The sequence below is a fragment of the Pleurodeles waltl genome, chromosome 1_2, assembly GCF_031143425.1.
Source record: "Pleurodeles waltl isolate 20211129_DDA chromosome 1_2, aPleWal1.hap1.20221129, whole genome shotgun sequence".
Classification (NCBI taxonomy): domain Eukaryota; kingdom Metazoa; phylum Chordata; class Amphibia; order Caudata; family Salamandridae; genus Pleurodeles; species Pleurodeles waltl.
In genome coordinates, this window is record NC_090437.1 from 943,533,850 (window position 1) to 943,547,818 (window position 13,969).

Here is a 13,969-nt window from a genome sequence, read left to right on the forward strand (position 1 = left end):
CTCACGAATCATGAAATCTTATTCCACAATAATGAAGGTACATGAAATAAAAGATTCTGGCTAGCCTTATGTGGCAGGAATGTGGCAATATCCAGGAACTGTATACACAATCATAATTAAAACCAACATTTTCAAGTCTGGTATATGAATACAGTGTATTCAAAACAATTTAGTTGTACAATATGTTTGAGACTGCCAGGCTATCACCAGCAGTCCTAAACAGGAAAAAGTTGGAACGGCCATCCTATGCTAAGGTACTTTGACCAATGGTCCAGTGCCAGTCGTTAGTTCAGTCAAAATGTTCTCTCACTCTAAACAGAGTCGGGAACCACAAGTGTGGCCTACAATGTACTTACTAATATTTGTGACAGAGCACGATGTCCACCAAACTCTAAATAATCCCCGTTGCTTCCTGATGAAGTGGCTCAACACTGGTGAAATACCTCAAGCAACACACCGTGCTGGAATGTGGATATATTCCAAGTTACATTACATATGTTAAACAGTGTGAGCCGTTATTTTCATTCATAGTTTACATTCCTTTACACATTGCATTAGTATTTGCTCTGCATATTCCAATATTTTAAGAAGAAATTAAAATATAGTTCGAAATGCGTACAGAGTACAGCTTTAGAAAGAAACACCATGACTTGAGATGCAGTGAGAGATATAAAGTGACACACAATAATGAGATATGCAAAACTGTATTTGCAGACTACTTCGCGTATGCGAAGAACACAGTGCAATCCACAAGCAGGACACACGCCATGAACCACAAGTTTTCGATTGACAGTCTTACGGCGAAACAAACAGCCCATATATTTTGCTAAACAGAATGTTAAAAAACCATAGTCAAACTCCGTGAACCCAAGCATTATTGTGATGAACGAATGACTGTATATGATCAAACGAGATAACGTGTTTAACCACACAAGATTTAAAGGTGTGACATGGCAGCAAATAAACGTTGCTTTGTGTAGTATACGGCCTAAATTAAAAGCACCCCTTCAATATAAATATACCCTCAAAGCTGACTGTTCGACTTGGAAACGTGGCATACATTATACACTGCACAAATGTAAGTACAAAAAAAAAGTCGGACGGATATTTCTAGTCTACCTCTTTTTTCTTCTGCCCGCCTCCGCAGTGGCAAAGAAGCAGGATAGATACCAGGTGAAATAATGATGTTCTTAGATTCAGCGCCATGTTTTCTCAATACAATTTCCTCCCGGCATCACCTGTGGACCAGTCCCGCGACTCTCTTCCCCTATTGGTCGATCGAACCACCAATCAGACGCAAAGAACTGAGCCGACTGTGTTCAGGGAACTGTAGTCAAGCCCACAACCGCTGAGCTGAGCCTACGAAACTGGAAGGCATGGCTCTTCACAGCCATCTTCGCTATCCATACTGCGGATGGAAAGAGAACAGAGCGGAGACAGACGTTAATATATTTCTAGCGTCTACGAAATTTCGTTTATAGGTGAGGTGTGAATAGGTTTAAAATTATCGATTTCAACTCGAATAAAAGTGAAAATTGGCACGCATATAAATAATGTTATGTCTAATCGAATGTAAAAGATAAACATAATCCAAAACCGCGATTGAAAATTGTAGCAAACAACTATTTTCACTAAGTAAGCTATTGTGTTGTCTAGTTCAATACAAAGATGGCCGCAGCGTGTTTGCAATTTTAACAAACCAGTTCTCGGAGTATCTGAATTCATGTCCGTTGTCAATAGGTTCGATCTTAATGCGGCGCCACCGTTTCTAAGTGGCAGTGCGCTAAACGAGTGATGGACACAATCTTGGCAAAAGCTTACCTGTCGGGATCTAGCCACGTAACGGATAGCTGTCAAGTTTCAGTTTGCTTATGTGGGACATTTCCAGGTGTGTGTGAACAACACTTATGACAAATAGAATCAAACATGATGACCATGTAGTGTTGCTACCTGACCAGTTTTATACCACATGAACGGTATTTTAGTGTTCCTGCCTGTAAAAACATAAAAAATAAAATAGAAAAATCTCTTAAAACCGGTATCCCCCCCATCAGAAAGTGTATGAAAAGAAATTATATAAAAAAATAAAACAGGTACTCACCACTGGTCACTGGGGGCCTAGAAGTACGTCATGGCAGTGTAGAGGACACATACGGCTCACTTCGGTAATCCGATCACTGCCCTTCACATCACCGCAATCTCCACTCACTGCTCTTAAAACAATTAATCCGTGCCTTGTCTCATGCTGTTTTTACTAATAAACAGTGTTAGAAATGGGGTATTTGGTTGGCAGTCAGGTTACCCTCTGTCTAAGCAAGGACCCTCACTCTAGTCAGGGCAAAGGAGAAACACACCTGGTTAACCCCCCACTCACCCCCCTGGTAGCTTGGCAAGATCAGGCAGGCTTAACTCAGAAGCAATGTGTAAAGTATTTGTACCAACACACACAGTAATAAAGTGAAAACACTACAAAATGGACACCACACCAGTATAGAAAATAGGCAATATTTATCTAAATCAAACAAGACCAAAACAACAAAAACCCAACATACACAAGTCATGATCTGAATTTTCAAAAGAATAAGAGTTTTACTCCATAGAAAAAAATGGAAACGAAGATTTCTTAACAAAGTAGCTGGTTTGCGTCAAAAATAAAGCCGCATGGGCGAGCGTGTGTCGGAAAAGTCAACGATGTGTCGATATCTTCCTCGCAAGGGAGGCTGTGCATCGTTTCTTCTCCGGTCGGAGATGCATAGTCTTTCTCCCTCACAAGAGAGCAATGCTTCGATTTCCGGACGGGGCACCTTAGATCCGCTCAGAGTCGGGATGACTTTGACGCCCAGGGACGTTGCATGGAAAATCCAGTTACACGGTGTTAGAAAACCGCGCTGCATGGGGTTTGCGTCCTTATCAGCAGCCCCAAGGAAGTGTTGTGTGTCTTTTCTCCAGCCGCGATGCGTTGCTCTCCCAGCCGCAATGCAGGTGGAGCGTTGATTTCAGCCGCAAAGCGGGCAGCGCATCGTTTATCAGCCGTGTTGCAGATGGTGCGTCAAAAATTTCCCCGCACAGCATTCTATGCGCAGATTATCAGCTCTTGTTCTGCCAGCTTCACCTTTCAAGGGCCCAGGGACTGGATATGGCACGACTTGGCAGGGCAGGAGTCTCAGCAGAAAGTCCAAGTGCTGGCAGAGGAAATCTTTGATGGCAATGAGACTTCAAAACAGGAGGCAAGCTCAGTTTAAGCCCTTGAAGATTCTTCTCAAGCAGGAATGCACAACAAAGTCCAGTCTTTGTACCCTTCCCAGGCAGAAGCAGCAACTACAGAATAGCCCAACAAAGCACAGTCACAGGAGGGGTAGCACTTCTCAGCTTTTCAGCTCTTCTCCTTGGCAGAGGTTCCTCTTGAATCCAGAAGAGATCTTGAAAAAAATCTAAAGTCCGGGGTTTTGAGTCTACTACTTATACTCCTTTCTGCCTTTGAAGTAGGCAAACTTCAAAGGAAAGTCTCTATTGTTCACAAGATCCTGCCCTGCCCAGGCCAGGCCCCAAACACACAGCAGGGGTTTGGAGACTGCATTGTGAGAGGGCAGGCACAGCCCATTCAGGTGTAAGTGACCACTTGTCGATCCACTCCAGCTCAGACAGCTCATCGGGATATGAAGGCTACACCCCAGCTCCCTTTGTGTCACTGTCTAGAAGAGATTCACAAACAGCCCAACTGTCAAACTAACCCAGACAGGGAATCCACAAACAGGCCGAGTCAAAGAATGGTTTAAGCAAGAAAATGCCCACTCTCTAAAAGTGGCATTTTCAAACTTACAATTTAAAAACCAACTTCACTAAAATACATATTTTTAAATTGTGAGTTCAGTGACACTAACTCCATATTTCTATCTGCCCCCAAAATGAATCTGCACTTTAAAGATATTTAAAGGCAGCCCCCAGGTTAACCTATGAGAGAGATAGGCCTTGCAACACTGAAAACCAAATTTGGCAGTATTTCACTGTTATGACATGTAAAAACATCAGTACATGTCTCACTAGTAAATCAAATAGTCCAATCACACATGCATTTTACACAGGAGCACCTGCACTTTAGCAATAGTTAGCAGGGGTAAAGTACCCAGAGTATCAAAACACAGCAACAACAGAGTCCACCACACATCAACAACCTGGGAACCAGAGGCAAAAAGTTAGGAAACACCACACCAAGGATGCCAAGTTTAACATGTGTCCCCCCCAGCTAAAAGTGGGGAGAAACTACCCAACCTCATGGGAGTTCTCATGTCTAAGGCAGAAGAATCTGGACATACCATCAACATTGGCGTGTTCTGTGCCAGGGCGGTGTTCCACTGTTAAGTCCCTCCCCTGTAGGGAAATGGAGCACCTCAACAGTTTTGGATTCTCACCCCTCATCTGCATTAATCATCTGAGGGGCCTGCGGTCTGTCTTAGCTTCTTCAGCACCCAGACCACAGCAAAAGCTTCACACTAAATTGCACTCCACCTATGTTCCCTGGGAAGTATCCTCCTACTAATGAAGGCTACAGGTCGATCTAGGCCCTCTTCATTTAGTTGTGGTAACAATGCTACTTTACCATGCTCTGAAGCATCAGTTTGCACAACAAACTCCTTGGAGTAGTCAGGTGCCTTCAGCCCATGTGCTGTGCACATGGCAGCCTTCAGGACATCAAAAGCTGTCTGGCAAGACTCAGTCCAGATCAACTTCTTTGGTTACTTCTTGGAAGTCAACTCATTCAAGGGAGCAACAATGGTGCCATACCCCTTGACAAATCTCCTATAACATCCAGTGAGACCCAAAAAGGCCCTCTCCTCCGTCTGGGTCCTGGGAGGCTCCCAAGCCAGAATGTTTTCTTTTTTTTTTGGCTAGAGGGATGCCACCTGGTCACTCTCCACCTGGTGTCCCAAGTAAACCACAGAACCCTGCCCTATTTGGCACTTACATGCCTTAATAGTGAAGCCTGTCTGCTGCAGGGCCTCCAACAATTTACAGAGGTGTTGGAGGTGTTCTTCTCAAGTGGAGCTGAATACAACAATGTCATCCAGTTAGGCTGCACTGAAATCATCCAGTCCAGCCAACACCTGGTTAACCAACCTCTGAAAGGTGGCAGGGGTATTTTTCATCACAAAGAGCATCACTTTAAACTGATAGTGCCCATCTGGGGTAGAAAATGCTGACCTCTCCTTGGCTCCCTCAGTTAAGGCAATCTGCCAATACCCAGACGTCAAGTCAAATGTGCTACGGTGCTTGGCAGCTCCCAACCAGTCAATGAGTTCATCAGCTCGGGGATGGGGTATGCATCAGTCTTAGTGACCGCATTGATATCATGGTAATCCATAAGGAACACGAGTCCTGGCGGGGCACCGGGATCACCAGCCTTTGGGACAAAGACTAACTGGGCTGGCCCAAGGACTATTGGAAAACTCAATTACACCTAGGGTTAATATCTTTGATACCTCATCTTTGACCTTATCAGCCACTCTGTAAACCCTCTGTTTAACAGGTGGATTGTCCCCAGTGTCCACATCATGTGTACACTAGTGTGTGACCCCTGGAATCAAGGAGAACAGGGAGGCAAACTGACCCAACAACTGGCAACAGTCCCTCTGTTGTTCTGAGGTCAGGGAGTGGGAGAGGTTCACACCCTCCACAGATCCATCCTTCTCTCTAGCAGACAGGAGGCCAGGAAGAGGCTTATTCTCTTCCTCCACCCGATCATCTGTTGCTAGGAGCATTGTCAATTCAGTTCACTCAAAGTGCGGCTTGAGGCGGTTCACATTCAGGATCCTCAAGGGGTTCCTGGGAGTCCGCAAGTTCACCAGGTAGGTGAATTCCCTCTTGCAATCCACCACCTCAAATGGCACAGTCCACTTGTCCTGGAGTATCCTGGGCTCCACTGGCGCCATCACCCCCACTTTCTGGCCAGGCAGAAACTCAACCAGAGTGGCATTCGGGTCATACCAGTGTTTCATGTTTTCCTGGCTTGCTTCTAGGATCTCTTGGGCAAGAGACCTGAAGCGGGCAGTCTGGTTCCTTAAAGCCAGCATGTAACAGAATACATCCCTGGGGGTGGGGATTTACTGGGGGCTTTCTCCAAGCCCACCTTTACCAACCTTTAAAGGTCCCCAGACAGGGTGCCCATACGGTAGCTCAAAAGGACTAAATCCGAGCCCTTTTTGAGGCACATCCCTGTAGGTGAACAGAAGGCCTGGCAAAAGGGCGTCCCACTTATGGCGCAAGGGCTCTGACAGGCCCATGATCATGCCTTTCAAGGTACAGTTGAACCTTTCAACCAGACCATTGCTTTAGGGGTGGTAAGGAGTGGTGAACTTATACGTTACCCCACAGTCCTTCCACAGAGACTTCATATAAGTAGATATGAAGTTGGTACCCCTATCAGAAACCACTTCTTTGGGGAACCCCATGTGGATAAAAACCCCCATCAAAGCACGTCCCACCACAGGGAAAGTGATTGACCTCAGAGGAATGACGTCAGGGTACCGGGTGGCATGGTCCACCAAGACCAGGATAAACCTGTTGCCCATGGCTGTCTAGGGATCCAGAGGCCCCACAATGTCAATACCAACCCTTCCAAAGGGGTACTAGCCACAGGAAAAGTTGGATGGGAGCCTTGCATTTCCCCCCACTCTTGCCACTTGCCTGACAAGTTTGGCAAGATTTACAGTGAGCATCTGAGTGCCTGTGCATTTGGGGCCAGTAAAAGTGGGTGACAAGCCTGTTAGAGGTCTTGCCTTGCCCCAAATGTCCAGCTAAAGACACATCATGAGCCAGACCCAACTGGGGCACCACCGGCACACAGGCTGACCCAGGCTCAGCAACCTTAGACTCACTATACAGGAGGCCGTCCTCCCAATAGGGCAGGTGTGATCCTGGCTCTTTGTCAGTCGCCTGGTATGCAGCCTGCAGCCTGCTGCCGCAAACCCTCCAGAGTAGGACATACTTTCTGTGTCTCACAGAATGCCTCCCTGGTGGGCCCACCTTCCTGCTGCCTCTGTGACAGCTCAGGGACCTCCCCCAGTTCAGTCACCTGTTCCCCTGTAGGCTCCGGGGCATCACCCTCAGGTTCAGCCTCCGCCCGGACTGTGTGAACCTCTAGGGCCAGTTTCCCAAGCCTCTTGCCCTCCCTCTTGCTGGCAGACCCCTAGACCACTGTTTCAGGCTCCAGGGGCTTCTGACAACCCTGGCGGGCTGCCATTGACTGGGTAGACACCCCCACCTGCCCAGGCAAACCCAACATCTCCAAGTGTGACCTGTGTTCCACCTCCTTCCAGAGGGAATCCTCCAGGTCATTGCCAAGCAAACAGTCTACTGGCATGGTTGGACTCACAACTACTTTCAAGGAACCTGAGACCCACCCATCCAAAGGGAACCTGCGACACTCTGCACAGGTGCTCCGAGTTGTCCACTTCAACTACTTGGTGAAGTACACAGGGATCTATCTGCTCTTTAGACACCAGGTGACTCCTCACTGTGGTCACACTGGCTCCTGTGTCTCTCAGCGCCTCCACCCTCTGTCCGTTGATGGTCACCCACTTCTTAGTACTTAGTACTTTTTAGTACTTTCAGGCACAAGGGTTTTCTTGACCATCTCACTGTCCCCAAGTGAGACAAGGGTCATTTCAGCTGGCTCCCACCCACCTGGAACCAACTCCTCCCCAAGAGCTACACTGGCCAAACCCTGTGACTGAGCATCAGTGGTTTCCGGTGTGTCCTTGGGACATTTGGGATCCCCTCTCACATGACCCACCTGGTCACATGCATAACACTTTAAACAACAACTGGCAACTCATTAATTGAAATAAATGCACATTCTAATTGTGTACTCAAGAAAGTTAAGGGTGCTCATACGCTAAAACACATCGTTGCCATGATGTGTAATGCCGGATTGCTAGATATCAAGCCAGTATGCTGAACAAACATAGAATTAGTGGAGAACACCAAAATAATCAATATATCTAATCTTAGAAGACAAGTAATGTCTTATACGTCAAATTGAGAAATAACCATACATTACAATGTTGTACTATTTCTTGAAATGGTGTTGATGGAAATGACAAAAATAAAAAAGAATACATAAACAAACATAAGACAAGTATATGAAATAACAATAATATCAAAAAGACAAGAATTTCAATAAACATAAAAATTAACAAAGATTTTTTATACAAATATAACACAAACAATAAGAACAATAAATGTATAGATACAAAATACAGGGACCATCGGCCGACATGTGTTTCGTCCAAACCGGACTTCTTCAAGGCTGAGAAAATCACAACAAACAACACACCATTATAAAGTATATAAACATAACTTTAAAAAAATCTATTACCTAATTCTTTATTTTTATATATAGACGAGTTTTTTATTTAATTAAGAAAACAATAAATAAAGAAAAAACAAAAAAAACACCACACCATCACCATACTTGTAGTGTAACAACTAAAAAAATTACAGAGCAAGAGAAAAAGACCAACACCATGTGTCCACTGTCTCAGAATATTAATTATTGTCAAAGAGAAAAATTACCTAAAACACTCCGAGTCCAACCAAATGTCGGAATTAAAGAGCCGTAAAGATATTATTTAGTATAACATGCAACCCCTGTGAGTAAGAGTTTCAAAGACAATAAGCTCCTTTAGGTCCAGCATGACCCCCTACCACACCTTAGTACAAATGTTATCCATAAAAAGTATGTACCTTCAATCATTTAATTGGCAGTTTAACTTGTATCCCTCTTTGGAACTGCCACAAATCACAAAAAAAAGAAGAGAAAGAAGCAAGACTCCATTATCCTTCTTTGCTTTGAGAGACTGAGTGTGGCGGTATGAATTGTAATATCTCCCATACTGACTTGTTTTTAGCAAAAATACCCGTCTCTTAAACTCTTCAGATTTAGTCCCACATAATGTTAGTAACAACTTCCTTCCATATCTCCGGAACAAACTAGGAGACAACAGAAATGTTCCTTGTGACCTATGACCACACCAGATAACTTCCCCAACATTAAACACATACCTATACTCCCAAGAACCAGAACTATCTAACTACATCGATCCTACTACCGGCACCCTGCTGTTCCCTTAGTTTAAAGCTGCTATTCGCCCAAAAATATTCTATATTTTAGTCAGTAATTGCCCCTTAGGACAAGAAAATTCTTACAATAAAGAGCTAAAGAGCAATATATCCATTACCCTATATTTCGACATACTAGCTGTCATAGTAAATAAACTAAAATCATCAGACTATTTCAAGCCTCCAATGTTGTCTTACCTATGGTAATGATCCGCCTCTAAATTCTGATTTCTCTTTGCCTCCAACGTCGCGCAAACTAGTTTATAAGAACATCTCATTCTGTGACCCTGGAAGTGAATGTCTCCTTTTATATGGCTCATTTCTGCGTGGCTTTTCGTGGCAGTGGTTCCGCCCCAGAAATATTGGTTGTCTGCTATGTCGTAATATGGTGGGCGGTGAATGGTGTTTTGCCGGGCTGAAGATGGTAACCTCCGTGGTGTGCCGCACTGGCAGTTCATGCGTTGCATTGGCTATATGTGGGTGGGATCACCGCTGTGGTCATAATATGGTGGTCTTCACTGCCAAACTGGTAGTGGTACCACTGCCATTGCCGAGGTGGCAGTCAGCTGATCGCCAACGTCATAATGAGGGCCTACGTTTTTTAAATGTGCACCCTTCTATCAGGCTCCACTGAGGTACGGCTGCCACCATCTCTGCTAGACTGGCTCCTCTGATCTAGTCCCTCAAACTAAGCTCATGAGCCAGCAATATCTTCTTCTCTTCAGTGGCCAGTCTCCTCTCATCCATCTCTCTTTGCCTTCTAAACGTCTCTAATTCCAACTGGTGATCCCTCTCTGCCTGTCTGTCCTGCAATTCCTCAGGAGTCAGACCCTTAGATGACACACTGTCACCTGCCTGGAGACCCTCCCCCCAGGCATAATAGGTACATCTGCTACCCCATTGTGAATACTCTGCACCTGCCCATCCTCCTCCTCCTCTCTGGGCTCCCCAGCCTCCTTGGCAGTCACCCAGGCCCTCAGTGCCTTTTGCAGCTCCTCCTTCCTGGTGGAGCTCTTATTGGGACAAGCAAGATTCTTACAGAACTGTTTAACTTTCCAGTTTTCCTAACTCAAAACAGCTCCATCTGGTGCATCTTCAGATGAAGACATGATGGCAATCAAAAGTGCAAAGTTCCAAGGCAGAAAAAAGAGTTCCCAATGAGAAGTTCAAGAATCAATAAAAATATCACTACAATTATGGAAGCAGGGAAAAAGACCAAAAAGAGCAAAAGCAAAAACAAGTAGTATAAGGTCACGTAATGGTCTGCACTGAAAACAGTAGTGTACACTTAATCACTGTATGTCAAGATAAATACAAGTCAATCCTCACTGATGATCTCCAGTGTTAGAAATGGGGTCTTTGGTTGGCAGTTAGGTAATCCCCTGTCCAAGCAAGAACCCTTACTCTAGTCAGGGCAAAGGAGAAACACACCTGGTAACCCCCACTCACCCCTTTGGTAGCTTGGCATGAGCAGGGAGGCTTAACTCAGAAGCAATGTGTAAAGTATTTATACCAAGACACATAGGGCCTGATTCTAACTTTGGAGGACGGTGTTAAACCGTCCCAAAAGTGGCGGATATACCACCTACCGTATTACGAGTTCCATAGGATATAATGGACTCGTAATACGGTAGGTGGTATATCCGCCACTTTTGGGACGGTTTAACACCGTCCTCCAAAGTTAGAATCAGGCCCATAGTAATACAGTGAAAACACTACAAAATGGACACCACACCAGTTAAGAAAAATAGGCAATATTTATCTAAATCAAACAAGACCAAAATGACAAAAATCCAACATACACAAGTCAATATCTGAAATTACTCCATAGTCAATAATGGAAATGATGATTTTACACAAAGTACCTGGTTTGCATCAAAAATAAAGCCACAAGGGCGAGCGTGCATTGGAAAAGTCAGCAATGCATCGATTCCTTCCTCACAAGGGAGGCTGTGCGTCATTTCTTCTTTGGTTGGGTTGGCAACGCGTTTTTCTCCCTCGCAAGAGAGCAATGCGTTGATTTCCAGATAGGACACCTCGGATCCAAGCAGAGTCTGAATGATTTTGACGCCCAGGGACGTTGAGTGGAAAATCTTGTCGCACAGTGTTACAAAACTTCACTGTGTGGGGTTTACATCATTATCAGGAGCTGCAAGCAGGTGTTGCGCATTGTTTCTCCAGCCGCGATGTGTCGATTTCCTAGCCACAATGCAGGTGGAGCATCAATTTCAGCCACAAAGTCAGTGGCGCGTCGTTTATCAGCCGCGCTGCAGATGGTGTGTTGAAAATGTCCCCGCACGGCATTCTGTGCATGGATTTTCAGCTCTTGTTCTACCAACTTCACCTTTCAAGGGCCCAGGGAGTGGATAGGTCACCACTTGGTAGGGCAGGAGTCTCAGCAGAAAGTCCAGGTGCTGGCAGAGGAGGTCTTTGATGGCCCTAAGATTTCAAAACAGGAGGCAAGCTCAGTTCAAGCCCTTGGAGATTCTTCTCAAGCAGGAATACACAACAAAGGCACACTTTTGTGCCCTTTCACAGGCAGAACCAGCAACTGCAGAATAGCCCAACAAAGCACAGTCAGAGGCAGGGGCAGCACTTCTTTTCAGCTCCTCAGCTTCTCCTTGGCAGAGGTTCCTCTTGAATCCAGAAGTGATTGTGAAGAAAATCTAAAGTCTGGGATTTTGGGTCCACTACTTATATTCCTTTCTGTCTTTGAAGTAGGCAAACCGAAAGGAAAGTCTTCGTTGTTCACAAAGTCCTGCCTTGCCCAGGCCAGGCCCCAGACACACATCATGGGGTTGGGGACTGCATTGTGAGAGGGCAGGCACATCACATTCATGTGTAACTGTTCACTCCTCCCTCCACTCCAGCTCAGAAGGCTCATCAGGATATGCAGGCTATACCCCAGCTCCCTCTGTGTTACTGTCTAGAGGAGATAAACAAACAGACCAATTTTCAAACTGACCCAGACAGGGTCTCAGAATGGTTCAAGCAAGAAAATGCTCACTCTCTAAAAGTGGCATTTTCAAACTAACCATCTAAAAAACAACTTCACTACACAATGTATTTTCAAATTGTGAGTTCAATGACACCAAACTCCATATTTCTATCTGATCCCAAAGGGAATCTTCACTTAAAAGATATTTAAAGGCAGCCCCCATGCTAACCTATGAGAGAGATAGGCCTTGCAATAGTGAAAACTGAATTTGGCAGTATTTCACTGTTAGGACATGTAAAACACATCTTTACATGTCCCACCTTTAACATATACTCCACTCTGCCCATGGAGCTACTTAGGGCCTACCCGGGGGGGGGGGGGTAGCTTACATGTATAAAAAGGGAAGGTTTAGGCTTGGCAAGTGGGTACACTGGCCAAGTTGAATTGGCAGTGCAAGACTACACACACAGACACTGCAGTGGCAGGTCCGAGACATGTTTACAGGGCTACTCATGTGGGTGGCACAATCAGTGGTGCAGGCCCACTAGTAGCATTTGATTTACAGGTCCTGGGCACCTCTAACGCACCTTACTAGGGACGTACTAGTAAATCAGATATGCCAATCATGGATAGCCAATTACACATACATTTTATACAGCAGCACCTGCACTTTAGAACTGGTTAGCAGTGGTAAAGTGCCCAGAGTATCAAAAAACAGGAAAAACAGAGCTCAGCACACATCAACAACCTGGGAAGCAGAGGCAAAAAGTAAGGGGAGGCCACGCCAAGGATGCCAAGTCTAACAAACAGAATGAGAGAAAATGATTTATGTGAGCAGGGGAATTGAGCATTCCAAACAAGAATGGGGCAGCTGTGCTGTTTTTCCTACTGGCTCCTCAGCAGTGTCATTTGTAAGCCTAAAGCACACATGTCTGGTTGGACACAATAACAGACCTGTCCAACCCGATGTGCACCAGACTTCAGCTGCTGACTGCTAATCAGCAGGATTGAACAGGCCCCATGTCCTACCCAGTCACGGGCATACAAACTGTGCCCGAGGAAAGTAAATAATCTATGACAAATTGTTACTTCCTATTGGCAATGTGACTTTGATGGCAATAGGGGTGGTGGGTCAAAGCCCCCATGCCTAAGTAAAGAAACTGCTGCTGACTGTTAGAAGAAAACAGTTAACTGTCTTCTTCAGTTGCCCCCCAATAAACCCTGACTGATAATTAAAGTAAACAAACACAGAAAGTCCATGTTAAAAATGAATGCAGACAACCTCATATAAAGTTCCACTGAACCCCAAGACTACACATGCCAACATTTTAGAAGAGGAAGGTGGGATACTGTAAAACATATAACCAAGAGAATGTACTTCCCACGTTGACTTCTATGTAGAGACAATTTCAGGTGGGAAACAGCTAAAATGAAGCAATTTTTGTCTTAAATAATCAAGAGTCTTCTGCCTGTCTCTGGTCCATTGGGATGATGCACAACACTGACTGTTGGGAATCCTTAAAAAGCCAATGGGGGAGAGATGTTCATATTGCAATGGGATGGCTAGTGACGAGGCACCAAGCAGCCACACTGTGGTTTCAGGAACACTAGACTAGGCGATAGCTGAGAAGGTGTACCTTAGGACTTCACTTAAATATGATAAGGTTTTGGAGGATATGGAAACATGGGAGGTATTTACCACTGCGTTCAGAGAATGGAATGAGGAGGAAGTGGGAATCCCACCACTTAGGTCACAGAGCGAGGTGAGGGGTTAGAAGTTCTCTCATGATGGCGTTCTAACAACTGAGAAGGAGAATCAGTTGTGAGCTTACTCTCCATGGTCCGTTGTGCTGCCACTGCCACTGCCCCCCCACCTGCCCAGTGTGTTCAACTTGTTGCCTCTGTACCCTCCTC

The 13,969-nt window shown here is 45.2% G+C and overlaps 1 protein-coding gene across 1 annotated transcript in view; it reads right to left on the reverse strand.

The window, feature by feature from the left end:
- Window positions 1–1,275, reverse strand: part of TUSC3 (tumor suppressor candidate 3) — a 1,241,068-nt gene extending 1,239,793 nt beyond the window's left edge. The window contains exon 1 of the mRNA XM_069200706.1: window positions 1,120–1,275. Within this exon, the coding sequence (XP_069056807.1) occupies window positions 1,120–1,206 (87 nt within the window). The 5' untranslated portion in view covers window positions 1,207–1,275. The remainder of the gene's footprint in view (window positions 1–1,119) is intronic.
- Window positions 1,276–13,969: the final 12,694 nt, after the last annotated feature.